At 53.4% G+C, this 26,215-nt stretch overlaps 12 protein-coding genes across 12 annotated transcripts; 5 read left to right on the top strand and 7 right to left on the bottom strand.

Moving 5' to 3' along the window:
• Positions 1–887: 887 nt before the first annotated feature.
• Positions 888–2,528, top strand: AB675_6739 (FAD-linked oxido; the record flags this gene model as incomplete). The annotated part of the gene is made up of 3 exons (XM_018147050.1): positions 888–1,013; positions 1,114–2,302; positions 2,374–2,528. The coding sequence occupies 3 exons, from the start codon at positions 888–890 to the stop codon at positions 2,526–2,528; spliced, it is 1,470 nt and encodes a 489-aa protein (XP_018003119.1).
• Positions 2,529–3,179: 651 nt separating this feature from the next.
• Positions 3,180–4,040, bottom strand: AB675_6740 (uncharacterized protein; the record flags this gene model as incomplete). Its single annotated transcript, XM_018147052.1, has 1 exon — positions 3,180–4,040. One exon carries the CDS (start codon positions 4,038–4,040, stop codon positions 3,180–3,182), a length of 861 nt encoding a protein of 286 aa, XP_018003472.1.
• A 1,669-nt stretch (positions 4,041–5,709) lies between these two features.
• On the bottom strand, positions 5,710–7,297 carry AB675_6741 (putative transporter; the record flags this gene model as incomplete). Its single annotated transcript, XM_018147053.1, has 4 exons — positions 5,710–6,001; positions 6,087–6,591; positions 6,675–7,049; positions 7,102–7,297. 4 exons carry the CDS (start codon positions 7,295–7,297, stop codon positions 5,710–5,712), a joined length of 1,368 nt encoding a protein of 455 aa, XP_018003173.1.
• Positions 7,298–8,545: 1,248 nt separating this feature from the next.
• On the top strand, positions 8,546–9,631 carry AB675_6742 (putative alpha-1,2-galactosyltransferase; the record flags this gene model as incomplete). Its single annotated transcript, XM_018147054.1, has 1 exon — positions 8,546–9,631. One exon carries the CDS (start codon positions 8,546–8,548, stop codon positions 9,629–9,631), a length of 1,086 nt encoding a protein of 361 aa, XP_018003297.1.
• A 637-nt stretch (positions 9,632–10,268) lies between these two features.
• AB675_6743 (uncharacterized protein) lies at positions 10,269–11,891 on the bottom strand (the record flags this gene model as incomplete). The annotated part of the gene is made up of 2 exons (XM_018147055.1): positions 10,269–10,900; positions 10,949–11,891. 2 exons carry the CDS (start codon positions 11,889–11,891, stop codon positions 10,269–10,271), a joined length of 1,575 nt encoding a protein of 524 aa, XP_018003308.1.
• Positions 11,892–11,942: 51 nt separating this feature from the next.
• On the bottom strand, positions 11,943–12,302 carry AB675_6744 (uncharacterized protein; the record flags this gene model as incomplete). The annotated part of the gene is made up of 1 exon (XM_018147056.1): positions 11,943–12,302. One exon carries the CDS (start codon positions 12,300–12,302, stop codon positions 11,943–11,945), a length of 360 nt encoding a protein of 119 aa, XP_018003547.1.
• A 1,013-nt stretch (positions 12,303–13,315) lies between these two features.
• Positions 13,316–15,288, top strand: AB675_6745 (uncharacterized protein; the record flags this gene model as incomplete). The annotated part of the gene is made up of 3 exons (XM_018147057.1): positions 13,316–14,544; positions 14,613–14,933; positions 14,982–15,288. 3 exons carry the CDS (start codon positions 13,316–13,318, stop codon positions 15,286–15,288), a joined length of 1,857 nt encoding a protein of 618 aa, XP_018003437.1.
• Positions 15,289–16,872: 1,584 nt separating this feature from the next.
• On the bottom strand, positions 16,873–17,904 carry AB675_6746 (uncharacterized protein; the record flags this gene model as incomplete). Its single annotated transcript, XM_018147058.1, has 1 exon — positions 16,873–17,904. One exon carries the CDS (start codon positions 17,902–17,904, stop codon positions 16,873–16,875), a length of 1,032 nt encoding a protein of 343 aa, XP_018003176.1.
• Positions 17,905–18,525: 621 nt separating this feature from the next.
• AB675_6747 (uncharacterized protein) lies at positions 18,526–21,288 on the top strand (the record flags this gene model as incomplete). The annotated part of the gene is made up of 2 exons (XM_018147059.1): positions 18,526–18,540; positions 18,634–21,288. The coding sequence occupies 2 exons, from the start codon at positions 18,526–18,528 to the stop codon at positions 21,286–21,288; spliced, it is 2,670 nt and encodes an 889-aa protein (XP_018003502.1).
• Positions 21,289–21,477: 189 nt separating this feature from the next.
• AB675_6748 (uncharacterized protein) lies at positions 21,478–23,094 on the bottom strand (the record flags this gene model as incomplete). Its single annotated transcript, XM_018147060.1, has 1 exon — positions 21,478–23,094. One exon carries the CDS (start codon positions 23,092–23,094, stop codon positions 21,478–21,480), a length of 1,617 nt encoding a protein of 538 aa, XP_018003311.1.
• Positions 23,095–23,822: 728 nt separating this feature from the next.
• Positions 23,823–24,192, bottom strand: AB675_6749 (uncharacterized protein; the record flags this gene model as incomplete). The annotated part of the gene is made up of 2 exons (XM_018147061.1): positions 23,823–24,014; positions 24,124–24,192. 2 exons carry the CDS (start codon positions 24,190–24,192, stop codon positions 23,823–23,825), a joined length of 261 nt encoding a protein of 86 aa, XP_018003630.1.
• A 381-nt stretch (positions 24,193–24,573) lies between these two features.
• AB675_6750 (putative enoyl) lies at positions 24,574–25,560 on the top strand (the record flags this gene model as incomplete). The annotated part of the gene is made up of 2 exons (XM_018147063.1): positions 24,574–24,610; positions 24,680–25,560. The coding sequence occupies 2 exons, from the start codon at positions 24,574–24,576 to the stop codon at positions 25,558–25,560; spliced, it is 918 nt and encodes a 305-aa protein (XP_018003421.1).
• Positions 25,561–26,215: the final 655 nt, after the last annotated feature.

Here is a 26,215-nt window from a genome sequence, read left to right on the forward strand (position 1 = left end):
CAAGAGATCCTGGACATTCCACATCACGATACCCCGCAAAAGATCGTTGCAAGGTGAATGCTGAAATCTTTCTCTAAGAATTGCTCACGTGATGAAGCCACGAAGATGGGGCTCTTCGCTCTTGCGGTAGCAAGTGCCTGAGTGTGTGCGTCAAGCAGTATCTTGCGCATCATCGTCGATGCTGGAGCCTGCATCCGACTTGAGCAGCGATCCCTGCCTCTCAACGCGAGCCTTGTGCAAGGGAAGGACGTTGACTTGAGGCCAACGAGCAACGACAAATGCACATATGAGCTCCGTGCCCATCAGAGACTTGACTTAAACTTACGTCTACGCCTGACCCTACCGCTGGATCCAGTCAGTGTCTTGGGATCAGCGACGATCCAGCACTTGGCAGGACCACGGAATCGGGACAGACGAAACCCCGAAGTCTTCGACTGTATATGCGATCCTCAGTTCATGAAGTATCCCAGCAGCTACTACGATCAAACGCCCGGAAGCATTTCATGCCGACTGTCACTGCATCAGGACGAGCCCTTCAACTATCAACGTATCACGCCAGTCAAGCTGGCTTGTCAGCAGCAGAGCCCCTCTGTAAGTGGGCTCAAAAGCCCTTGTTGCCTCAAATAGTCTGTGAGCGCCTTACATGGGCCATCGGATGATGTTGCTCGCCGCTTTCGGGCTACACTATTGCCCGTCTCACTTACGAGGAGGTGGACTTCAGGTAGAATTGCTGGACGAGCCGACCAAATGCATATACAAAAGGGGTGCGCTCAGAAGCCTCTGTCTGGTTTCTTGCGCCAATACCTCATCCATCCATACCCTCGTTCTTTGCCATTGTTTAACCACTGCACCCATCACTCCGCGAGTATCCCGTGGCACTGACCAATATGACCTTCAGAACACTAGCCGCACAGCTGTCGAGTCGGCTCAGGGGCTCGCCAGTCCTCGATGCCAACTCGCCGGGATACGAGGAGAGCTTGAAGCGATGGAATGCTGCGATGGAGAAGAAAGCTGTAAGTACACACCTCTCAGGCGGACTTCATGAGATCTTCACCTCGGCCCTCGTGTGGACACCCAGTAGGCTGACTGTTATGCTCCGTACCTCACCTTCAGCCGATAGTCGTCTATGCTACCTCTGCAGAAGATGTCGGAACCGTTCTGAAGTTCCGAAAAGAGCACAAACTCGACCTAGCAGTGTGTGGAGGCGGCCACTTCGCGGGCGCCGCCAGCGTCACTGACAGCGGAATCTCCTTGAACCTCTCCCGTCTCAACTACGCCAGAGTAGACGCAAAGAAGAAGGAAATCACCGTTGATGGCGGTACGACAGCGGGTGCAGTCGCAAGAGCCGCAGCCGAGCACCAGCTTGCCGTTGTGGCCGGCAACGTTTCACTCCCCGGCTTCGCTGGAGTCTCGCTGGGTGGAGGCTATGGCGCATTGACCGGCCAATCTGGCGTAATGGCTGATCAGGTACTCAGCGCCGAAGTTGTGCTAGCGGACGGCACTATCGTGACTGCCAGCCCTACCAAATGCCCCGACCTGTTCTGGGGGCTACGAGGCGCAGGACCCATGTTTGGCGTCGTGACTCAACTCACCGTACGACTACACCAGCTGCACAACAACAACGCGGTTTTCGCTGGCGCCATCATGTTTCCAACGACCCGAATTCAGGAGCTGCTGCAGGTTATCAACCGCATTGCACCAGATCCGATTGGCCGTGGCAGCATCACACTAGTCCTCGCCAGCTCGCCCCCGACTATGACGCCTATGCTCATCGTTAGCGTGTTGTATGACGGCACCGAGGACGAAGCGATGACCTTTTTGGGAGCACTGTACGCTCTGGGGCCGCAGATGCAGTTCACCAGTATGATGCCGTACGAGAAGGCGCTTACGCTGGTTGATTGGACAGCGGCAATGGGTAAGCGGCAGCATATGGGAAGTGGGATTCATCGGTATCCACTGGCACTGGAGACGTTAAAGTGGGTGATTGAACGGCATGCAGAGGCTTGTCGGAGGGGTGATGATGGTTCGAGCATTGATGCGGAAGTGCTTTTCGAGTTTCATCAGCTGGACAAGGTTGGGAAGGGGCCGGAGGTAGAGTCAGTATTCCCTCGCAGAGGTACGGCGCAAAACGTGATGGTGGTATCGAATCATACTCACCCAAGCGAGGACGTGGTGGCCGCGAGGTTCGTGCATGATGTGGTGCAGTACTTATGGGGCCAGGCGGCGGTTGAGGCGTACGGATTTGAGGTTCTTGATGGTGTCTCAGGAGAAGAAGACTTAGGAGTCTACACTGGTTATAACAGTGAGTCATACCCTCCCAATGCAACAAATTCACCATTCCTCGGAGTTGCTGACAACAGTGTCCTCGCACAGACAACACTATGCCTGTTGAACAGGTCTTTGGTTCAGCTCGGACAGAAGCACTGCGAGAGTTGAAAGCCAAGTACGATCCAGAGAACGTCTTCAACAAGTGGTATGCTCTCGACAGGAATGATGAGCTGGGAGCACCTCCACAGTATCGCATATGAAGACGATGTCCTGATTTTCAAGATAAAGGAGGCCGCCACCACGGACTATGTCGTCAAAAACCGCATGAAGTCCATGACCACCACAGATGTTGCCAGGAAGGCCGCCAAGGACGTAACTGCAATTAGCCATGCCTTACCTGATCTTCAAATCCGATACAGACACCTACAATTCCCCGTTTCTCGTACACTAGACCGTCAGATCTTGATTGTCTACGTCTCATCCCCAAGGTGAACAGGTCCGAGCAACACCGGAGAAAGCAGGCAAACAACCCCGACTGACCAATCGCGTTGTCTCGCCAGCTGTGCAGCCTCCCACAAGGCAACCACTTCGTCGTGGTAGAGCCTTCCGTTGCGTCGTATGATTCTCGGCTACCTAGGTAGGCAGGAGCGAGCGGTCTTCGCTATGGTCTGATCTGGGGCGGCCCGGCGAGTGTATAAGTCAGAACGGACTTTCCCACGTGCTCGACGGGCGATCAACGCTTCAGGGTCCGCAGAATACTTGAAGAACTGTGGAGAGAGGCAGTTCGGATCTCAGCTAGCACAGGAGGCGTCCAACAAGTAGCTGTCGTTTATCTTGCATGCATGATCGCCCTCTCAATGACATAAGCCGACCCTATTCATAGCAAGTCCAGGTCAAGCCCGAGCCGGGTCTTACACAAGACGCGCCGGATAGCCACAAGCGCGCATAGGAGCCCTCAACAGTCCTTCGATGAGGAGCTGCTGGCCTTCGCACCCGCCCTTGTAGCTCGCGTGATCTCCCAAGTAATCACAGATAGCCCAGCACTCGCTCCTGACCTTGGCATCGCACCACCATTGGCCCATCTCGCACATTTTGGCTAGCCAGTGAGCCAGTAAGAGGAGAGCGACCTTGTCTCTCTGCTGGACGAGCTCCATGAACTCTGAGCGCATTCGTCCGGGGAAGGATATGAAGGGTGAGAAATTTGCCGGCTTGCTTGCGTCGATGTGCTGGATGAGCAGTAGCATGTGGAGGGCTCTGTAGTAAGGGTTATTGGCGTCTGTGCTTGTGGCATCGATACCGCAAAGATTGAGCCATGCCGAGGGTGTAGATGTAAGATCCATGGGCACCTTGAGCTGAGAGCCCTGAGAATCTGACTCGGCGAAGAGATCATGCCATATCGAGGTTGAGAGGTGACATTGTGTGGTGGTCTTAAGCGTCAGGAAGCCGCACTGGCTCATGAGCCAGACAAGGTCTGTAGAAGCCGGCGCTATTGCATCTGTATCGCGAGGAGGGCCCCGAGAAGGCGCAGTGTACGCCAGAAATGCAAATAGCATGCACGCGGCAAACATAGCGTCTACGTTCTCCGGCTCGATTTCGCTGGACAGCGCCTGGCTGTACATTTCTATTCCGCTGTGGAAGTGATGGTCGTAGAGGTCATCGAGCTCTGGATCCTTGTTATGGCTGAAATGCTGTAGGTGCAGGGCAGCAAAGGCACTGAGTGTATGTAGGAGGTAAGGTGCTTGTCTGGCTAGGTCGAAACCCCATTCGCTCATCGCAGATTGCATGTGTGGTGCGCCAAAAGACCTGATTGCGTGCCGGTCCCAGTGTGTAAGAACTCGAGATACTCGATGATCCAGCTGAGCGGTGTTGAGACCCAATACCAAGCCCATACTCAAGATGCTTGAGTTAAATTGCTCGAAGCGTAGGTTCTGGATTCTGTTCAGGTCGTTCGAGGATTTGTCCTTGGTCGAGGATATCGCTCCGGAATACAGACAGTCCTGGCTTGTATCTAGGCATCGCTGACAACGAGGCTTTGCCTCGTCGCACTTATACCACTTAGTGTTTGTAATTGATTGAGTGCAGGGAGTGACCTACCTTGAGCTTTCGTTGTTTGCATGCTTTGCAACCACCTGCTGATCTATCGCCAGGTCTTCTCCAGAGTCGTGTCCTTTTGCCAATGCACTCCGGTGCCTCGTCCTTTGCAGACGAGGCAAGACGTCGGTCCAGCGAAGTAGCGCCCAGCCACACTGTGATGTCTCGCGAGCTTTCAACGCTGGTCGAGTATGCCTCCGAGACCTGACCAACATCATCCAGCACAGTATCTGGGACAGTGTCGATGCTCTCTTCGCTTGCCTCCGAAGGATCGTTCGATTTAGCCGCCAGGTCTACAATTCTTTGCTCAAGTTCTCTGACGCGGACTTCGACTCGCTTCCTTCGTGCCCGATTCTCTCTTTGTCGGAAATGGCACGGACGATTTGACCTCATACACTTCTCACATGGTCCGTCGTTCTCGTCAGATGGTCCAGGACATCGAATCTTCCTTTGGCTGCAGCTCTCACATGCTTTCAGATGCAGGCGTTTTGGCGCTGCACTGGATGGCTGCTGGGCTGTACCAGTGGGCGACGAAGAGGTCAGGGACAACGACGTCTTACTCATCGAGCTCATGTTATTCTGGGTATGGTTGTACCTGAGCTCAGAGAACATTGGCGGCAAGGCTATGTTATACTTTGTAGCCACTCAAATGATCGACATAGCATGGAGCATGGCGCGGACATGTCCCTACCAAGTCTCCGAATGGAGGGAGCGGAAGGAGGCCGGTTCTCAATAATGGCAGTGACTAAGCGCCTCAGGCGCCTCACACTTGACCGTGGAATAGCGCAGCGGACTCTTACAAAGACCAGAACTTACTCTCTGTTCGCAGCCGCACTTTTGGCAACGGTACGATTGGGTTTGAGTGGTCAGAAATGTGGTCCAGACCCTAGTAATCGTGATACCACATCGGGCGGCTGTGCCAAGAAGTGTTAAACATTGGGGATCCAGACCATTGTTGTACGATATGTACCACCGTATGTCGTAAAAGATCTTTGCTCAGGAACAGGACGACTGGGCAAGCCTAGGTGCTGGCAGCATCTGCAGGGCTTCTAAAATGGCCTCTATAGATGACTGTGGGTTGTGTTGTCGTCATTGGCAGGTCTGTTAGCACTGAGTGTGGTGAACTACCCGTCCTTGGCTTGTAAAGTCCGTGTTCTTCGGAGGTACGTAAGTGACCTCTGTGGTCCATCACGGCCCTGGAGGCAGCTCTTCGGAGAAGATGCCTCTTTGACATCACGGTCGACACGCATGAATGCCTCATTGAACGCGTCTGACCAATTTGTCCAGAACGTTGCGTCCGTTGCTGAGGATCAAGCGTGGGCCACGTCCGCGGCTTCGGATCCCTGATCGCTAGTAGATGTACTTGAAGTGAAGTGCCTTATCTCCCTTCTTCCCATTATCCGTCACGCCCTCAGCGATCAGCCGCTCCTTCTCCTGCGTCCTCCTATACAAAATGAACCAGATCACACCGGCCCCGAGAATTGCTGAGATCTCCATAGCCATACTAATTGCATTACCCATGATGTACCGCGGAGCAGTGAATGTAGGATAGACCTGCGAAGCGGCAACGCCGCTGATGTTCCCGATGCAGGTGAACCACGGGATGGCCGCGCTGCGCTTGGAGTCTGGGGTGATGTTGTTGCTGACCCATGTGAGGAGGAGGCAGTTGTATTGGTAAATACCGGCAACAAGGAACATGGCGAAGTATCCAGCAGCTACGGAACGACCCGATGACAATCGCGTAGCCAATGACGACTATGCTTGTGGCGCTCATCATGAAGATTGCTCGTTTGCGAAGTCGGTCGGATAAATAGGTCATTAGGGCGAGGTACAAACAACCGAAGATATACACTGGTATGGTGAGATAATTGACCTGAATGCTCTTGAAACCGAGTCCAGCGATAATCGTCGGCAAAAAAATTCCGAATCCGAACAGGGGTATACTGGCACAGAAGAGGCACACGCCTGCCATGATGACCATTGGATCAGCAAATGCGAGCTTCACGTCGGCCCACGAGAGCTTGGATTCTCCTTTATAGACGAAGTCCTTTCGGCGCTTGTCCTCCATAAGTTGCCTTTCCTGAGCGTTGAGGAACCATGCATGCTCAGCGGTCTTGGGTAGGGTAGTCCAGCAAGCGGCACCTAAAACCATTGAGATGATGCCTTCGACGATGAAAAGCCAGCGCCAGGCAGATAGACCGTGCCGGTCGCCCATCAACTGTATGCCGTATGCTATTTGTGGTAAGTCGTGGTCAGCCTGCGTCTTACCAAAGCGGATCAACAAGTGATGGCGGCTTTCTTGCCAGAGGACATACCGATCAAGCCACCAAAAGCACCACTGAGCGCAGATGCACCATACAAAACAGCAACTCGCTTTGCTTGGCTCTCCCTTGGATAGATCGTGCTGATGACAAACACCAATGCAGGGAATATTCCGGCCTCAGCAAAGCCAAGGAGCAATCGCATAGCTATGGTCTGTCCATAGTTCTTGACGAAGCCAGTCCCAAGCGTGATCGCAGACCAGAGAACGATAGCAATAGCTGCCACCGAGTTCGCGCCGAAGTGCTTCACAGCCAGAACCCACGGGACTTCGAAGATGACATATGTGACGTAGAAGAAGCTTGAAATGTTGGCGAATTGGTTGCCCACGAGGCCAAGGTCTTCCTCGAAGCCAAACACACGTGCATTACCTGGTGGATTGGTCAGTGGACGCCGCTCTTACTCGCATTTTTGGGCACGAACCAATGTTGGATCTGTCGAGATACGCCAGGAGGATGATGATAATGAATTGCGGCATCACAAGCATGTCAAATTTTTTCAAGACCTTTCGCTCGAGTTCTGGGTCAATATGAATGCTGCCATCGGACTCGTCGACCTTCTCTGGTAGAGCGGCTGCCTCTGCCACCATCGGGCTGTTGGTGACAGTCTTGACTTCCATCGTGGTTCAGTTGTTCAGAAACCTCGTCAAGAGATGGCATGCCACGCGGAGAAGGTGACAGCACGGGTCAGCATATAAGTAGGTTGCCGTCGTGGAGATTGTTGGGGAATCTTGTCGACCAGCGACTAGTGTGGTGCCCTGACACTTCGCTTGGTAGATCGGCCTGTGCCGAGTGCCACACATGGTGTTGCGGAGTTCAGCATTCCATTGCCGACTAAATTCGGGATCCATCTCCGTGCCTTGGAAAGCGAACTTGGCAAAATCCATCTGGTCAGTGGGTACATGAATGGCAGGTCGCCGATCGGTCTTGTGTGTTGCCAAGCTGATAAGTGCGTAGCGGAGAGTGCAGATCAGTAGATAGTGGAAGTGGAGAAGATCACCAAATGGGCAGGAGAGATTGTATACATCGCGCAGATGTGCGCGTGGGCAGGACGTTGACAATGACAGAGCAAAGGTCCGTCGGAAAACGTCTCTGCATCAGACAGTCATGACAGAGCACGTGGTACTCGTGGTGACAGCCGTGTGAAGTTGATCATGTTTGTTGCGGTCGCAAGTGCCCAAGTCCACCTTGATCCTTAGGGCTTACCTCAAGAGCCTTTCAACGTAAATCGCAGCAAAGATTGACTGAAGTTTCCGTCCTGTCCCATGATGTGTCACACACTGTATTGACCAGGCGTCGAAGGACAGAAACGCAAAAAGCTTAGGCCATACCCAACGCCAGCATCGTACGGCAGAAGGGTGATGGCCTAACGACAGCACCCAGGTTCGAACTGGGATATCCGAGCATGACTCGACGTCTTAGGCCGCTTAGACGATGCTGCCCGAAGACCTAGATTGCAGAAGATATAGAGCTCGGTTACGTCGCTCGGGGTCATTGACCTCACGAAATGTCGCAGAGTTGTTATTCTGGTGGTATTGTTGACCAGAATCTCGATCGACGCAGTACATATGTTCATGATATGGTAACGAGATAGATGAGCGACCTGACCGAGTGAAGTCATGGCGTAAAGACGGCAGGATAGATATACACATGAGAATGCCAAAACCAACATCAGGCTGTCGCGCTGTCGCGCTAGTCCCGATCGGGCGGCGCAGCGACTTCCCTCGTACAACCTCATTTCAACAATGCACCCCTTCGGATGCCTCACTGCGCCTTTTCACGCCTTGGGGTAGACAGTGTAGGCTGTAGTGCCTTTTCCACCTCACATACGCGATGATACTGCGATAGCACCAGCAGAGGCCGCGAATATGCACTTCGCACTCCCACCACGAAAGACATCGCAACCTCCGCCCTTTGCTCGTGCCGCGAACTTGCACAATGCCGCCCAGCGCAGACGACAAATGCAGGGCATGGGATCAATCGTCCTCGTCTTGGCCACGCTCTACCTTCTGTACAAGGCCCTCTTCACGGGTGGCACAGCTCCCGAGCCTACTGAAATCGAAGCCAATCCCTCGGTCGTGATGGTGACGGTCTTCGATGAAAGCAGACAGTCAAAGGAGTTCATAGACATTGTCAAAGAGAACCGAGAAGACTACGCTCGACGATGGGGTCATGTCAACTTCTTCACGAATGTTTCAACATACGAGTCCATTATCGCCCCATCGCCAACATCCTGGTCCATGGTGCCAGCTCTTAGACATACCCTTACTCTGTATCCGCGTTCCACATATGTCTGGTATCTCTCGGCGTACTCGCTGATCACGAACCCGGCTCTCGGCCTCTCAGATCACATCTTCAACAATCTCACGACCCTTATGCAGCGAGATGTCCCCGTTGTTCCACCAGACAGCGTGATCCGGACTTTCTCACACCTCAAGCCTGTCAATGTCCACCTCATTTTGAGCCAGGACATGGACAACCTCGCACACTCCTCGCTCATCCTACGCAATGCTCCGTCTCCAGCGGCAGCAGCTGCCTCGTCTCCAAATTCATGGCCCCTCTTCCTCCTTGATGCCTGGCTCGACCCACTATACCGGACATACGCCTTCCAGAAAGCCGAACAGCACGCTCTCGAACACATCGTACAGTGGCACCCAACGGTTCTTGCTAAGTTGGCCCTTATACCGCAGCGCATGCTCAACAGCTACAACTTCAAGTACGGCGATCAAGAGGATCCTGAGAACCCAGGCCAGAAGAGGCATCATGACAGCATGTGGCAGCAAGGGGACTTTGTGGTCAGCTTGAAAGGCTGTGAGGCTGGAGCTGGAGGCGGTGGCGATGCAGGTGAGGGTAAGGAGAAGGGCAGGGACTGTATGAAGGAGATGAGGCAATATGCGGAGATCTGGCGGAATGAGGTGAAGAGCTTGGACGGGGTCGGAAGTGGGAACGAATAGACACTGCGATTCCGAGCTCGTTCTGCGGCTGTATTACTACGACACGAGATAGAGAATTTCCAACAGCATCGACGAGGTGCGCGATGAGTCCAATTTTGAGTCCAATCCTGAGTCCAACTTTGAGGTCTAGTGTAAGACTGATCCTGAGCTTCAATCTGTGCTCTTTGCAGCTGCTTAGGCGCCTGATAATCAGTATCGAGAATGCCGCAGCGACACCAGCAGTCGTCTGACCTCATACATATCCCTGACAGCATGCCATCTGCCTGCAGCTAGCCCGGTATTGCCAATGAGGCCCTCCTAGTTGGCAATTGCGAAAGATTGCTAATCATGCCAGGCGTTTTAGTCCAACAGTCGATGATCCGAGTCTCCGCAAGACCCGGCAAGGCACTGCATGTGAACATTTCGCGCCATTGCTGTCCATTGAGAAGCAATATAAAGTGCGAAGTATGCAACTGAGCTTCCGTGGGGGGCGTCAAGGGCGAAGAGCAATGGAGAAGCGGTCGAATTTTGATGTGATGCTGACCGAGGTGCCAGGGTAGCGAGCTCGCTTCGAAGGTCTGGAAGAGAGCAGAGACTGGCATTCAGCCAGTCGGCAGCGCTATCCGGTCGCCTTCGAGTAACTGCGGTTTTGATCTCATCAGCAGTCAAAGGACTTGTGCGGAGCACAAGCAATCCTATCAACCTCACGACCGTCCTGATCCTTAGTCACATAGTATACGGCCGGGAGAATGCCGATCATGACTCGACGCTGCTTGCGTATCGCTCCAATGTGGCCCTCTCGATTGCTCTCGTCGTAGATTTGACCTGGGTACGGAAATTCGAAGGTGTATGTGGCTTGACTAGCCTTCTGCTCCATCTTGATTCGAAGGTTGAATGCTCTCTCGAAGATCCTTGCCAACGAAGCTTTCCATTCGGTGGTGAAATGTGGTTGGACGTCGTCTCTGCCAGGCGCACCCTCTGAACGTCGACTACGGCGTGGTGGAGTGATTGGAGAGACAGAGGGGGCATGGGCGACTCTCTGTTCCAGTACAGTGATCTCGTCCTCAGAGTCGTCGGAGTCTTCCCCATAGGTTGGGATGCTATGTTTAGAATCAAACCCTTCGCCGTCTCTGTGTCGTGTATCGGACGAAGGTGGCTCTATGAAACGGAACACGACATTGTCGAGTCGTTCAGCAAAATCCTTTGCACGTTGCTTGATTGTTGGGACCACTTCTTGGGTGAGATAAACTTCCCGAGCTATAGCGTCGACGTGCATAGCAAGATTAGTGTCTGTACATGTCAGTAAGGTTTCTCCAATCGATTGCAACAGGTACTAACCCATCTTGCCAACGACTTGTCGATAGATCTCCAGTGTCTTGTTCGACTCTTCTGCCCCGGGGTCACGGCGGAACACCCACGTCGTCAACGCAGCGCCGACTAAGGACCGAACGAAGTGTTCCAAGGGCAGATATTTCTCGGCCCGCAGCTCATTCAATCTCTCGCGACCACTGTCGAATTCTGAGCGTTGGAAGCCCAAGACCTTCTCCAACAATTTTGTGAAATCGTGGTCTAGCTGATCAAAGCTCAGTATAACAGGACCGTTCGTGTTGATGTCTGCTGCCTGTAGGCGTCTGAACACGGTGGCGTTGATAGAATGGCTGATAAAGGACATTTCACTAGCGATGAACTCCGGCTTTAACGTTGTTGGATTAGGAGGATTGGTGAGAAAGTGTTGCAGAGATACTAGCACGCCGCTGCCGTGTCCACTTGGGGTTACGAGATTTCGAGACTCGACAGAGTTTGCTATTGCGTCCTGGTTGGTCGAGTCCGAGTCTGGAATACTGGCAGCGCGCTGATGCTTTCGAGAAGGATACTCCCAATTCAGCTCATCGGCCAGGTTCCGCCGCTTTGTCGGGTTGGTGCTCTTCGCTCTTGCGGCCTTTCTCTCGGCTTTTTTCTCACTTTCCCACGAAGCAATCTCGTCTCTAGAGAACACCCCTGCACGGGCCAGGCGGTAGTCGATGGCGGACTTGCCATGGCGGAAGAGGTACTTTCTGAGAGACGACATGCCGCCTGAGATGGTGGGACCGTAATGCCAACGTCTCGCAATGTTTTCGAATTGCCTCTCGATGTGAACCGTTGTTATCTTTCCCGATGTTTCAATTGGCCACTGCTCTTCAAGTCTAGCAAGAGCCTGCCGATTAGCCTCATGGCGATCGGTTATGAGCAGACCATCGTCGCCCTTTTCCTCTTCCAGATACTCAATCAGACACCTCATCATTTCGGGGCTGAGAATAGTGTGTCTCGCTGTCTCCGTGGGGGCTTCCAGATTTCATGCATCGATGTCCTTGTTGGCTTCAATTTCTGCTGCTGTGAAGGTGCCGTCCGGGAACTTGTTCAAGTCCAAGCTTGCTGATCCGTGGGCGAACAGGCTCAGTCTGGTCTGCAGATGAGGCTCCTTGCCGTAAGATGTTGCGAGTTTGTACACGTGACGATCGATGCTAGCAACGCTGAATTCTTTGGTTTGGCCATCTGGACGATCGTCTGTGAGAACCTTCAAGAGCTTCTTCAGGATGCCATCAACATCTAAAGTATCCGCACTCTTACGTTGGTCTCTGTATTCGTCAAGAGATCTAATGATTGTCATCTCCTCCCAAGACCCGTACTTCTTTCCGCCGAATTGATTGGGCATTGTTGTACTAGCAGGCAAGGCCTCACTGACAGCAACACGGCCCTGGTCAAAGAAGTGCAAACTTCGTGGCGACGCTGAGTCCTGCCGGAGTCGTCGGCTTGTGGACTACGCAAGTAATGAATGGAAGGCTGAGGTTCTGGTGTCTGATAGATTCCGGCCTTTTGTGGTGACTGGTGCCAAGAGGGTGTGCGATGCGGCTCAAAGCAATGTTTTCGTCGTGGAGTAGGACGAAGGGAGAACAAGGACGGTTGAGTAGAGAAAATTCTGGGTAACTGCGGGTAGGTTAAGTAAACGTCAAACCAATTGCGTAGGGTTCATAACGAGTGAGGTGAATCCAATCCTGAAGCAAACACATTGAGCCGCTAGCGTGATATAGCAAGTCTCAGAAAGCCGTGTCTTGTTTGCAGTCTCCACTTTTGTTGAAGACGTGAAGTCGGCTCAGAATTGAAGTCCAACTTCGTCTTTTAATTATTTGATGTTTGACCACTTTCCGTCGTCAACGCGCAGTCAAGTCGTAGGCTCATCGCCCGTCCAGGTCGGATCTGCAAAACATCCACACAATGCCACGGCGACAGGAGAAGATCATATGCACCAATTGTAGACGCCGTCATCGAGCCTGCGATGGAAACACTGGCTCCGATAGCTGTTCTGAGTGCCGGGACAAAGGAATTCATTGCGACATAGTCAACATAATCGGACAGCACCAAGCACAGCACAGCGCAGGTCCCCGTCAACTTCGCCAGCGTCAACCCCGACAACGTCCACGTCAGACTGCTACGATATCCAGACCCGAGGATGCCCTTGCAGTGTCGCAACGAGGTCTGCTTCCTAGGCAGGACAGCCCTCAGGTACAGCGGCTCCTGGCTGGTCGATCAAGACTCGTTGGTGGCTACGACCTCGGCACCAGAAATGGTGCTTTTCTTTGGGCAGAAGCTAGTGGGAACACAGTCCGTGCTAGTGACAAGTTAGATGTCAAAAGCGTCGAGTTCGCCGAGAAGAAGAGAGAAAGTCCCATGATCGCCGCCATTGTCAAGGACGAGGAACAAGACAAGAATATTCTGTACGTTGGGAGGAAGGTAGAACGTCAGCTGCGCAATGGGAAACTTACAGAAAGCGACGTTTTCATCCTGCCCAAGCTGGCCTTACTGGAAGGCTACAAAGATCAAGTGCTTGGTCCTAGGGACGACACAGACGAATACAGTCGATTGACGCATGACCACGCCGACGAGATCTTGCAGCGACTTCAGCTGACACTTGCTCGCTTTCAAGGCCAGAGAGTCGAGGTACCTCTGCTGTTCCACAATTCGGATCCTCATGTCTTCACGCTGAACACCGCAGCAGACATTATCGAGGGCATTTCAGCGTGGTTCTGGGATCGAGCCAAGTGTCAAATCCATGATAGCCTCGGTTGCGCGCCAGAGACCACTATCCAGATCTTGGAAAAAGCCGAAGTGGCAGCACCTGTGCCAGAGATATGGGCCAATGCCGTCCCCATGGTCAACAAATATCGCGAATACCTGATCAAGGCAGGGTTTCCTGCAGTCCACATCGTCTCTGAAGCTAAGTGTGCTGCCGTCCTTGTGGCAAGGCATCTACAGACATCAGACGCAGGCCCAGAGGATATCGCCAGAGCCATGGAATCGGTACTTCTCGTGTTCGACTTGGGAGCCGGTACCCTAGACTTGACCGCGACAGAGGTGATCCAAGGCGAGCACCTGAAGATCAAAACCCTTGTCCAAAGCACTGGCTCTTTCTGGGGTTCGCAGCAAATCAACGAAACGTTCAAACACTACCTGCCTGAAATCATTGGACCGGACTTTGACAGGATGGTTGCTCAGCTCTCGGTCGGCCAACCCGATAAGAGCGTGTTGCTTGAGCCGTTCACGCGTGGATTCGAGGTCGCCAAGCAAGAATTCGAATTGAACAGCAATGATCGCGTGACTGTCGACTATGATCGCAGCGACAGAGGCCTTCCGCCAGATCTGGGGAATCCGTGGATTGGTGGCAACTACCTGAGTATTTCACCAGTACAGATGCAGGCCATCCTAGCGGAGTACGCACGCGGGCTGGAGGGTCCCATTGCAGACCAGCTCCAGCGACTGCGACGAGGAGGATTCCTAAAGCGCGGAAGGAGAGTAGAGATGTACTGCGTTGGCGGAGGAAGTAGGTCGCAATTTGTGATCAACCATCTCAAGGAGACAGTGACATCTGCTTCAGTGAAGACGAGCACAGCGAACACCGAGTAAGTCGTTTCTGTGGCAGCTGAGTGGCTGTGTGCATCGAACGTCGATTGCTAACATCTGTCTGCAGTAACATGACCGCCCTCGGCGCTCTTTTTACTGCCATTGACCGAAATCTAGGAAGCGCAGAGATTGCCAGAGCAGCGTATGGAACTGTCTGGACCACCGAGCGAGCACGGTACACAAAACACAAGGGTCCTGTGCAGGTGTCTGTTGACGGGTGCGTGACCTGGCACTTCGATATCGGAGATCGTCTCGATTCAAGCAGAGTAGCCAATGGATGGATTGAAATTGCTGAGGAAGACATCCCACTGGGGAAAGACGAATTCGTCGACCTCGAAATGCCGTTTGTCAAGACTGAGGAACCAAAGCTGGTGATGGACGACATCAAGTGAATATCCCCTCTGCAGCCCCTGACCACCATACTAACGTCTCATAGTCAGAACAGACCGGGTATCACCAAGCTGACGCCGCTTCTGATGCTGGTGAGCAATCGAGAGCACACTTTCCCCGTCGAACATACACCCCGAGGGCGCTGCATGGTCGTCCAAACCCGCATCATACCTAAATGGGAGGGCATGCGGCTTTACTTCGATTTTGTGGTGCACCGCACAGGAGTATTCCCGAACGAGGACCACCTGGAGTATGAGACACCGGACGGTGAACTAGCAGAGGGATACCTCCGCCAGCGGCAAGAAGTGCACGATGCAATTGATTTTCGTGATCTGAAAGTCGGGGTCGCTTGAGCAGAGGTGAAGTTGGGATAGTTGCAAGCAGCGGCTGTCGCAGACAGCCTGTCTGAAGCATGAAGACCTGGAGACAAGCTCGAGAGCGATCTATTCTGGTGGCCAACGGCGCAGTCTCGAACGGCTTCCGCGTCTACATCAGAGACTCGCGAACACGACCTCGTTTAGAGGAAGTGGACGAACGCGATGAGACTCTCACTTCCAAAGATCTCGAGGGTTGACATGTTGCCACTGATACGAAGGGACTCTGAAAAGTCATATCCCTGGCGTTGAGTTGAGAGCGTGCAAATATGATACCTGTCGGTCCGGCGAGAGCATACATTGGATGTCTGACTCTTGATTCGGGTCCATGAATCCTTTCCGAAGTAAATAGCTGAGTTGGCAGGATGCAGCATAATGTTAAACAGCTTATTCATGCCGATAAATGCTGAGACCGTAACTCGGGGCTTGACCCGACAATCGCCCTGTCCTCATTCATTTGGTGGGCACTGCGGCCCAACAAGCTCCGAGACGCTCTTGTATGGTATAACCGGGCCCTTTGGTGGCATTGAAGCAACAGCGATCCGTTCGGATAGCTGGCTTTCAGCTCATGAGTTGACTAGTGGGCTGCGATATAGTCTCAGGTCCATCACGCACGACTTCGTCACTGAATCACCCGTAGTGTAGCAAACGAAGCTCCGTGGGCCGGTTCTCGATCACTCATGGGTCCAAATCTGTGCAGACCACGACGGGTAGCGGTCCGAGCTCGGTTGACTGCAGCTTCATGGAGTGTGCCTTCCGCTGTGGACAGTTTGAGACCAGGAAAAGAGAACAGATCCGCGCTAAAGCAACAACCAGAATACATCAAAGAGGTGGATGTACAGCATGCTAGGCCCATATATCTGTGTGCTTCAGCAGCGATTGGAAGTGAGTGTCATCAGATGGGAACAGGTCAGATGTGGGAGCTCTTCAAGTCTGTGGGACCCAGGTAGTACATGACCAATGAGCGCGAGATCTATTGCCACTTGGACTCACAGGGTATAGCGTCAAAGTCAGAGCACACAGCATCTCTACACGTGTTCAACATCATGCAGACAATCATTCATCTACTTATTGCATTTGCTTTGTCTTTTAAAAGAGCCCTTTCCGCCACTTCCTGGCTCTGAGTATGGGAGCTAGTCGCCCGGACTCCGTGCTTTGTCTTCGGCTTTGTGTTTCGCTGACATGTGCTGCATGTGCGCGTCGTCTGGCGCTTGCGCCAGCTTTGCCTGCGTCTTTGCGATCCTCGCATATCTGCCTCACTTCGAGCTGTGATCGACGGAATGTCGGGCCCGGCAATATCATGCTCTGTGGGTCCGAAAATCTGACCTCTTCAGATGAGCATGCTCACAGGCGACTATAGCACTGCATATGCGTTCTTGGGCGGCTAGCAGGGGGTGTTGCTCGAATCGTCTTCGCAGGATGAAGGAACAATGGCACTCTCTCCGACGTGTCGATTTCCAGGTCGGGACGGGTTGATCTATCACAGAGGATTAGTCGTTGCGCCGAGCAGTTCATGGTATGCATACATTTCGACAACAGTCGCTTCGGTTCGCTCCGAATCCCTCAAGCACAACCGCTCTGGCCACGAAATATCTTCGACAACGGATCGCTCTTCGGTTTGGGTTTCGTGACGCCATATGAACGCCGCATCGATTTGCCGGAGTGCAATGCAGAGCGAGCGATCTGGTACTTGACAGCTTCTTGGGCTCTTATCTGGCGGAACTCTTCATTGAGCTCCTCCAACGATGCGTCGCTTGGAAGCGCCGTACGCGAGTATGGCATAAAAGCCCACTCTTTCTGGATTTTAGGATGGCCTTTCTTCTTCCTAGGGTCACTCCAGAATGGCTTCTTGCGACCACAGGTATACATATGAGCAGTTCTGAAGTTGCCGCCAAAGTCCATCGTTGTGAACGTGAGATGCTTATGCTTGTCCTGCTTAGTTTGATGGGCGCCATTGCGGATCACGAGGTGGGTTGACGGGTATTCAGCGTTGGTCATGAAGTGTAAAGCCATTGTCATGATGTCTTCGTGTTTGTCATCTTTTGGCGGGCTGGTTGCGAAGGTGAAGAGAAAGCCGCCAGGGCGCGGGGGCGGATATCCGACTTCGAGGGCTTTCTTTTCCGCAAGCGTCTGTGCGAGGGGTACCGTCGGTTTTGGTAGGCGCTTGCCAACGTTTCCCGCTGCTGCGACATTCGATGTTGGTGGAGAAGTCGGATCCGGCGCTGAGGTCTTGTTTGTGGTGTTCTGCTCCTCTGTGGACGTCTGTGTCTGTGCTACCGAAGTGGACTGCTTCGACGTCTTTGATTCGGTTTCGGAGGGGGCGAACTCTGAGTTGCTGCGAGCTGTAGCAGTGGCAGCCTTGAGTACGGGCTCGGCTGGCTCGGTGGCTGCGGTGGCAGCAGGATCAGGCTGAGTAATGTCACTGCTTGTGTGACCAAGCTGACTTTTAGTGGGCTCCCGTTCTCCGACATCACATGGAATTCGCTGAGCACGGACAGCGTCACGTCGGTCGTCGATGATTCTGGTCACCGTGGATGCCGCTGGCTTGGGAGCGTCCGCGGTTACAGGTGACGGCTTGAGCACAGGATTCGCCATCTTGGCAATTTTGTGGCGATCTACGACAGGTATCGAAATGGAGCATGCGGGCGTGGAGACACGCGTGTGCGAGCGCTGGCGAGAGTACGCGCAGCATTTTGGCAAGTCGTCGAAATTTTAGGGGGTTGGCAAAGTCTTGAAATACACGTTCACTTGCCATGTCGGATTTGCTGGCTCCAGCTAACTCAAGAAACAATCCTGTCCAGCCCGACAACTCTCGTTCGCAATTTTGTTGCAACTTCCTATGTATGAATATACTCTGTCAGCCTCTACGCCATTGCGAGGGCTTCATATCTGCTGGGCGTGCACAAGATCCCGAGACTGGGAGCTCTGTCGACGTAGACAAAGAAAGCATGATGGGCACAGGTGCGATGCAGTCGAACGAGCTAACAATAGAACTCGCTTGTCTCTGGACGGACAATGAACATGGACATGGACATTTCTTTGTGTTTGTCTACCGGCTTGTCGACATGGTGTGGTCAACAAATACAAGCTCGATCCGCAAGCAGGCTTGCGATTCGACTTGTATCGCGGACACTGATAACTGGTGGAATCCATAACAAGGCGTTCTAGAGGAAATATAGCCCACACCGAGCTACAGCTTTCATTGTGCTATGAGATATGGTGAAGCGAAAGGTAAGGCTGAAGAACGCCTCTCCTCAGCCAGATGTGCTGCTTCAGCGAAGCGCCGTGGGCCAGGTTTGCAATTTGGGACTGACTGGCTTGTAGAGAGAGGTGACAACCCACGATGACGACCTGCTCATCGATGAGCCAATCGCTAGGCGGACACGCTCCCACAAAGCCTCTGTCCATGGAGAATCTGTCATCACGACGAGCCCCGCCGCCCCAGCGATTCCCGCTGTCGCTGGTCCACCTTCAGATGGTCGCTCCGCAAAGGAGACCTCGCCCGAAGAACACAAGGACGACATGAGATCAAGCTCAAGCTTGAGCTCTATGCTCTCCATACCAGATCCTGGCACGTTGAATGTGGGCCCGCCAGCACCTGACCCCAGCGTTCCTCTGCCTACCTCAACGGAAGTGCGAAACGTACCTACGCCAGCCGTCGATGTCGTGGAGGAGCAGATGCGTAGCGACACGACTTCGCAGGCCCGCGCCAATGACAGAGTTGACCCTGTCCTCACCGCATCGGTGATCTCAGTCCAAGAAGTAGAGGGTGCCAGTACAGACGCTAGGTCATCGGGTGCAAGGGTCTGCCAGACTCAACAAGATTCGACCAGTGGCCAGTCTCCCGTGGGAACCACATCCGATAATCACGACAATCCCCCAGCAGTTCCACCAACCAGGAGCTTGAACATCCATAACGAACCCAACGGGGTTCCTGAACATGACCCTGCTCAACTGGCCGATGTCTCGTTACAGTGGTATGAGCCTGGTTCCGCCTTCAATGAACCACTTGAAAGCTACAAGCCCGGAGGTTTGCCTGCCATGGACCTGGGAACTGTGCTCGCCGGTAAATACAAAGTATTGCACAAGCTCGGTTGGGGCTCGTCGTGCACTGTATGGCTCTGCAGAGACACTGATCAGCATCGATATGTCGCGGTAAAAATGTTTCGAGAGGACCGATCTGGTGATAATGCCGTCGCTGAACTGCGAAGACACGATCGCCTGAGGCTAGCACTTTCTCCAGAAGACGCCGAACGATATCTTGTTCCTATGTATGAAGCCTTTCACTCCACTCACCACCACAACAACTCACGTCGCTTTAACATCGTCATGGGGCTTACTGGACCGACCTTGGATTTTCTCAGGCGCCACTCGCTGGCTGTGAGGCCTGACTACGCTCGAGCGCTCGCACGTCAGCTTACGGAAGCAATGGCCGTGTTCCATAAGGTGGGGCTGGTATGGGCCGACGTCAATTCAAGTAATATTGCCCTCAAGCTTCGCAACTTTGATCACTGGACCGAAGAAGAACTTTTTGAGAATCTCGGCCGACCATCTGGAAAATATGTGACTGTCAGACCAGGATTTGAGCGCGCAGCTGCAATGTGGGCACCTGAGATACTTTTCGACTCGATCGATTTCTCAAAAGACACAGCCCTCGGGCTGTTGCTGCCGGAGATACAGTGCATAGACTTTGGCAACAGCTATTTTCTCGGCGACGATAACATCGGACCCCGTGGAGGACCTGCCCAAATGATACGTTTCAGAGACTCAGAGGGACTGTGGTACAGGTCGAAAGCCGAACAGGTATCAGATCTATGGGCGTTGGCCATTATCATTTTCGAATTGCGCTCCTGCGAAAAGCTATTCGAACAACGAAATGGCATAGATCAGTCGGGCCTCAACGATTGGGAGATGAGAGCTGCTGTGACCACCGCTGTTGGCCCCATGCCAGAGGACTGGTGGCGGATGCAGCTAGGCGATACCGGTGATGACCCTTTCCTGGTTGGACGTCGAATTCAGATTCTCGACAATGGGACCGACCAAGATTTCTTCTACGTTGCGCCGTGGATCAGGCGCAGCGACGAACGGCTTGCGAAAGCAAACCGGCTCGGCAAAGCCTCCCCTCCGCTTCTGTGGCGAAAGACACGACGTCTGATGCTGCAATTGTACAGATACTTGCGGCATTCTGCCAAAAGGCTCTGCGTACAAGCACTGGTGAAACGTCTGATATACGCTCTCGAGAAACTGCCCTTTCGCTGCAGATGCAATCGTTGTATCAAGCTGCCACCTCGCCAGCCATACTGGGCTTCAAGAAAATTTGAGCCCGATCAGTTCGGTATGCGTATTGGGCCAGACTTCACCGTTGGGGACGTTGTCTTGGGGTGGCGGATCGCCAGGATAGGGCGCTATGGTGATCTCTCGATTGAGCTCTCAGAAAGTGATGGCTCTGTGGCTGACCAGACGAGCAAGTCAACAGATCAAGATGACAATGACGGCGCCACCAATAGCCATCGTGACCATGAACGCGCTACGCATGGCGAGAATGAGCCACTCATAGACGCCGGGAGCAGCCGCAACAGTTTTCACCGCAATGATAGCAACGAAGACGCTGGCAACGACGGCGACAGGAAAGGCGATGACGGCAACAACAACATCGACGACGACAGCCTCTCTGGACCCACTGACTCCCTCCCCTGGCCGCACGCCCTTGACCAGGACGAAGCGCGAGACTTTGAGGACTTGCTCCTGTGTATGCTGACCTGGTACCGGCGAGACAGAGCTACAATTGACGAGATCCTGAAGGAGCCATGGCTTGACATTGAGCATTGGGATTACGTTGATGATGAAGGCAGAACTGCCGAGGAAGTAGAACAACCTTGGATTCAGCGCTGTAAACCACCGCCTGAATTCGAAGAGTACTGTGGACATCTCGATCCTCTGGAGGAACCCGAGTACGAAATTGAATACAGTGAAACGTGAAAAAGCGCGGTGCTAGATAGCTTGTCGCCTTACGTACATCTATACCTCAATCCTGATTGCTCTGGCGGCGTTTCAGACGTTGATGGCAACATCGGCCTTTTTGGCATCTGGCTATCTGTAAGTACCTAGGTATTTTGCTCGATTGCAGTAGTCTCCCTTGAGTAGCCTGAAACTCCTGCACCGGGGCACTTAATCCGAAACACGATCGCTGTCTTCCTCGCGTTCTTCGCCGCCCTCTTCACCGCCCTCTTCGTCGCTTATGTCGTACTCTCCGTCGCTCGTGTCGTAAAATTCGGTGCTCTCTTCGTCGCTCTCGTCGTCCTCTTCATCGCTGTCTCCATGCTCATCATCTCCCTCGTACTCATCCCGTAGCAGTGGCTCGACGTCATCGACTCCTTCGCTTACGCGAACATTCACCAGTAGGCGGCCTGCTTCGTCTTCGTGCGACCAGACTTCGACGCCCCAGATCCCGTCGCTTGCCACGGACTCATTTTTGATGAGCTCGATGAATTCTCTCTTTGTCAGGAATGGCCCGACCGCCTCGTCGGCATGAAGCATCTTGATCTCGGTACTGGCGGCTGGAAAGCTCGCATCTTGATTCCGCACCCAAGCGTGACGACGGCCTTCGGAGCTATCCTTCAGGGAAGTTGGCAGACGTAATCCGGACATAGTCGATTGCCACTGACGGCCTTCAGCGATGTCTTCGAGTCGAGCAATGCCACCGGCAATATCGTGGCTGTCGCCTTGCTCAGCAGGTATGCGCAGGATCTGCCAGCCTCGCGGGCCATGCGGACCATTGACGTCAAAGATTGGAAATGTGGTCGTAAGATTTCCGATAAAATCCCTCACATGAAGCATTCCTACACTTCGCCTGCCGTATCTAAAACGCTCTGCATCAACAACCAGACACTTCTGTAGATTTGGAAGGTCTGGAAGGAATGACTGCAGTGCACGCACCAGTTCAGCTCGGGTTGAATGCCCGCGTCTGGTGTGACGGTCTTTCCAGTATAGAACTGGGTGGAATCGGTCTTTCTCTGGTACAACATCTTGACATGAATAGGTGAGCGTGACACAAGCTATGTCGATGGTATTGATAATCAGCGAGCGCAGACTGGTCGATGGCCTGAATAGCTGAGGACAGATGCGCTGCATTCGTAGGCGAAGACTGGTGAGACCTTGGAGGCGATCAGCCAACGCCGCGCATACATCCAGATCCATGCGGCCTTCGCAGATCCTGTCGGCGCCTCTCGTGTCGAGCTCGAGATGACGGACTGATGGTGGTAGTGATTGTATGACTCCATGAACTATGTCGTGAGGTATGAAGAAGCCTCGCGGCCATTCCATTGGCGAGTTCGGTCGTCTAGCCGTGATGATGGGTGCTTGAATTCGGAACGAGAAGGTTTCGAGGCCGCTCATCGCAGGCAGTCGTTGAGATAGCGCCCGTAACGCTTGATGTACTCCCTGTGTGGCCTCGCTGGCCTCCATACAATACGTCGTGGGTGAAACATGGTATACAATCCCACGCCCTGGCCCGAAATCTTCGTACAGGAACCATTGCTCGGGGAACGTGACAGTCAAAGATCGTGTTCTGATCAGGCCGGAGCTTGCAGGAGCATCGCAAAGACTCTGCATTGATTCTGGGGAGTCGAGAACGATGTCGGTCCACAGGACATCCATCCCAATATCTCGCCATGTCGAGCAAGTGCACAATGCGTTGGTGAGTGCGCGCGCATCTTCAGGATCTGGACTGGTGTGCAGATGTTGCATCACCATCAACACGACTTCGGGTGGCAAGATTGACGACATGTCTGCATTGGGCGCGAGTAGTGACCAGCCGGAAAGTCTGCCAATGTATGACAGGTCGAACACAGGGCTGAGATTTGCGAAAGAATGTTGAATCGTTTCAAAATATGGGATTTGTTTGCTTATCCAGTGGGAGGTGCGTACCTGTGATGCATCTGTCTCACTTGATAGACGCCCTGGGGCCTGTCACAGACTACCTGAATATCTGCCTTCTCCTGTACACGTGACGAGCAACCCTCAGTCACTGGCACTCCGTATCCCTCATCGTTCATCTTCTCATCAACTTTCCATCGACAGCCGATCTGCCGCAAGGTTGCTATATCTACCAGCCCAACACAGCGGAGACTAACGACTCGGCGGAGTGTGGTGAAACGTGGGTGAGAAGCCGTCCAGACTGCCGTATCAGACGCATTCGCCTAAGCACGCGGGTGATACGACTGAATCTGCGCTTCTCGCGCTGGCGTCCTTGCTATGCGCGACACCAAACACAGACCACTCTGCAGTGCAATCCGCGTTGTTGCTGGAGATATCGATCCAGGTCCCGTGTGATCTCAGTAGCGTGTATCTTCGGCAAGGGAACTGCTGTAGCTCGGAGCGGCGTTTTTGCAAGCCGGGTCAGATCGCTCGTCCGGCAGACTTGCATTATGAATGTTCCCACGAGATCATTGAGATTCTGACATCCTTTCTTCGCAAAGGCCTGCATTCTTCTTCAATTCCCATTTAGCATCTCATCATTTCAGTACACCATCCTTCTTCTGCGGCCCCCTGATTTTCGGATATAACCTTGAGAGATGGTAGTTGATGTTATTCTTCTTGGGTGGCTGCTTCTTGCTGAAGTCCATACATTCGCGTAGCGCTTGCTCAAGCGCGCATGCACTGCATGGCGCCAGAGGCAGTCTGTGAGGCAGATGAGGCCCAGCAATCTACACCGGTTAGCTTTTAGCTCAACACACATAGTATAGATAACGCACTAAGCATGGCGGACATCGGGCCCATGCATGGACTGGCCTCTTGCGTGAGTGGCCGACGGACCTTGAGCTTCGACACAGATTGCAGTCGAACGGGGTTCATCGCCGTCGATGCGCCGACGCCCTTACCCATGATGGCGAAATCGCGTCCAGGTGTTACTGGGGACCGGGAAGCTGACAGAAGGACCAGTAAGCGTGTGATGGTGGCAAGAATTGTTGTTGGCGGTCGATGTTCGATGTGCCATACTGTTCCTCAGGACGAGGCGTCGACTGAGGTCGCGTAAACTAAAAATGGTAATACCGGCGCGGAGAATCTACATCCGTTAGCCGTAAATTACGCCTCGTGATTTTGATTCGGGCTTCCCATTGAGGTCCATTGAGCCTGGAGCATTAGCTACATGTAGTCGCGGGTCAGCACTACATGTTTATGCGTTGCAGGTGGTCGAGCGCTTCTCATCTGCCGTAGTCTTACCTACTTGTGTGCTGGCACGAAGAGAACTACAACCAGCCCGTTATGTCAAAGCCCATCACTCTCCAGATCCGCCCACGAGGTATGTGATGACCCTGTCGTCCTCCGATCTAGAGGCTTTCCCAAGCCATCAGCTCCTAATAACTGCTAGGCAAGCCTATCAAGTCTCTCCCAGAGGCGGTGTCCGTGCCTGCCGATGCTACAGCTGCAGACCTCTACGGTCTTCTATCCACCAAATCCCGATACTCAGTACATCAATTGCGTGTCACAAAAGGCTCCGATGGCTCTCACATCCCCAACGGGACGTCCACAGTCCACAGCACCGGCCTACGCAATGACAGCACCATCTACGTGAAGGACCTGGGCCCTCAGATCGCCTGGCGAACCGTCTTCGTCATCGAGTACCTGGCCCCAATATTCATCCACCCGCTGTTCTACGCTCTTGCAGCCCACATCTACGGCGGCACCGGAGCGCAATCACAGATGCAGAAAACGGCTCTGGTCGCAATAGTAGCACACTTCGTCAAGCGCGAATTCGAGACGCTGTTCATCCATCGCTTCAGTGCAGCCACGATGCCCATCCGCAACATCTTCAAGAACTCAGCACACTATTGGCTGCTGAGTGGCGTCAACATGGCGTACTGGATCTACTCGCCAACGTCATCCTCAGCTAAAGACCCTCCCAACCAGGCACTACTCTTTGCGGGCATTGCCCTGTACGCATTCGGCGAGCTTGGCAACCTGTCTACACATCTCACGCTGCGCAACTTGAGAAGTCAGGGCGGCAATGAGCGAGGAATACCACAAGGAGCGCTCTTCAACTTGGTCACATGCCCAAACTACTTTACGGAGGTCCTTTCGTGGGTAGGCGTTTGGCTGATCAGCGGCTTGAATTGGAGCGTAGTGGTCTTCCTGGTTGCCTCAGGTGCACAGATGGCTAGTTGGGCGAGCAAAAAGGAAAGGCGGTATCGCAAAGAATTTGGCGACAAGTACAAGCGTAAGCGCTTTGTCATGCTACCGGGGATCTGGTAGACCATGCGGGATGGAGCTGGAACAAGAGCTGAAAGCTCTATCTGTACCACGGGCTGCCCGCTGGCACAGAGGACATGTCAAAGGTCAAGACCAGCCGTCTGTGCAGTACATACAACCCATCGCATGTGCAAAGCAGACTGGATCTTTCGGCCACCGCGCAATGGCAGCAGCCACCTGCATGCGGTGACTGCTGCTTCCCACCACCGCAGTCCGCGCGTAGTACCTTTCCACACCTCATTCGAACAGCCGGTGTGCCTGCCTTACGCTGGCAACAGCTATCAGTGGGAAGGTACGGTGCATCTCCGCCTCTGTCTGCGTGTCGAGAAACATAGAGTAAGGGTGCTTACACCCGTTCGTTAGAACTTACTCCAGATGTTTCTCGACACGCAGACAGAGGCGGAGATGCACCGTACCTTCAGATATTATTCCTACCTTTGCTTGTCAACTATGTCAAGTAGGGCATTGGCATTGCAGATCTTCGCAGATCCGTTGGCCTGGAACTCGTGCAGCCTCGCAGCAGACGACGGCACACGATCTCATAGGAGTGTCGACTATGTTGCAGCTGCCTGACTGCCAGTAATTCTTCACGTGCAGGATGCAGAAAGAAATCGAATCGAGCTCCTCGAGGCATGTGAAAACCGAGTTCCGCCCGCAA

This window comes from Cyphellophora attinorum (genome assembly GCF_001299255.1).
Source record: "Cyphellophora attinorum strain CBS 131958 chromosome Unknown Contig5, whole genome shotgun sequence".
NCBI lineage: Eukaryota > Fungi > Ascomycota > Eurotiomycetes > Chaetothyriales > Cyphellophoraceae > Cyphellophora > Cyphellophora attinorum.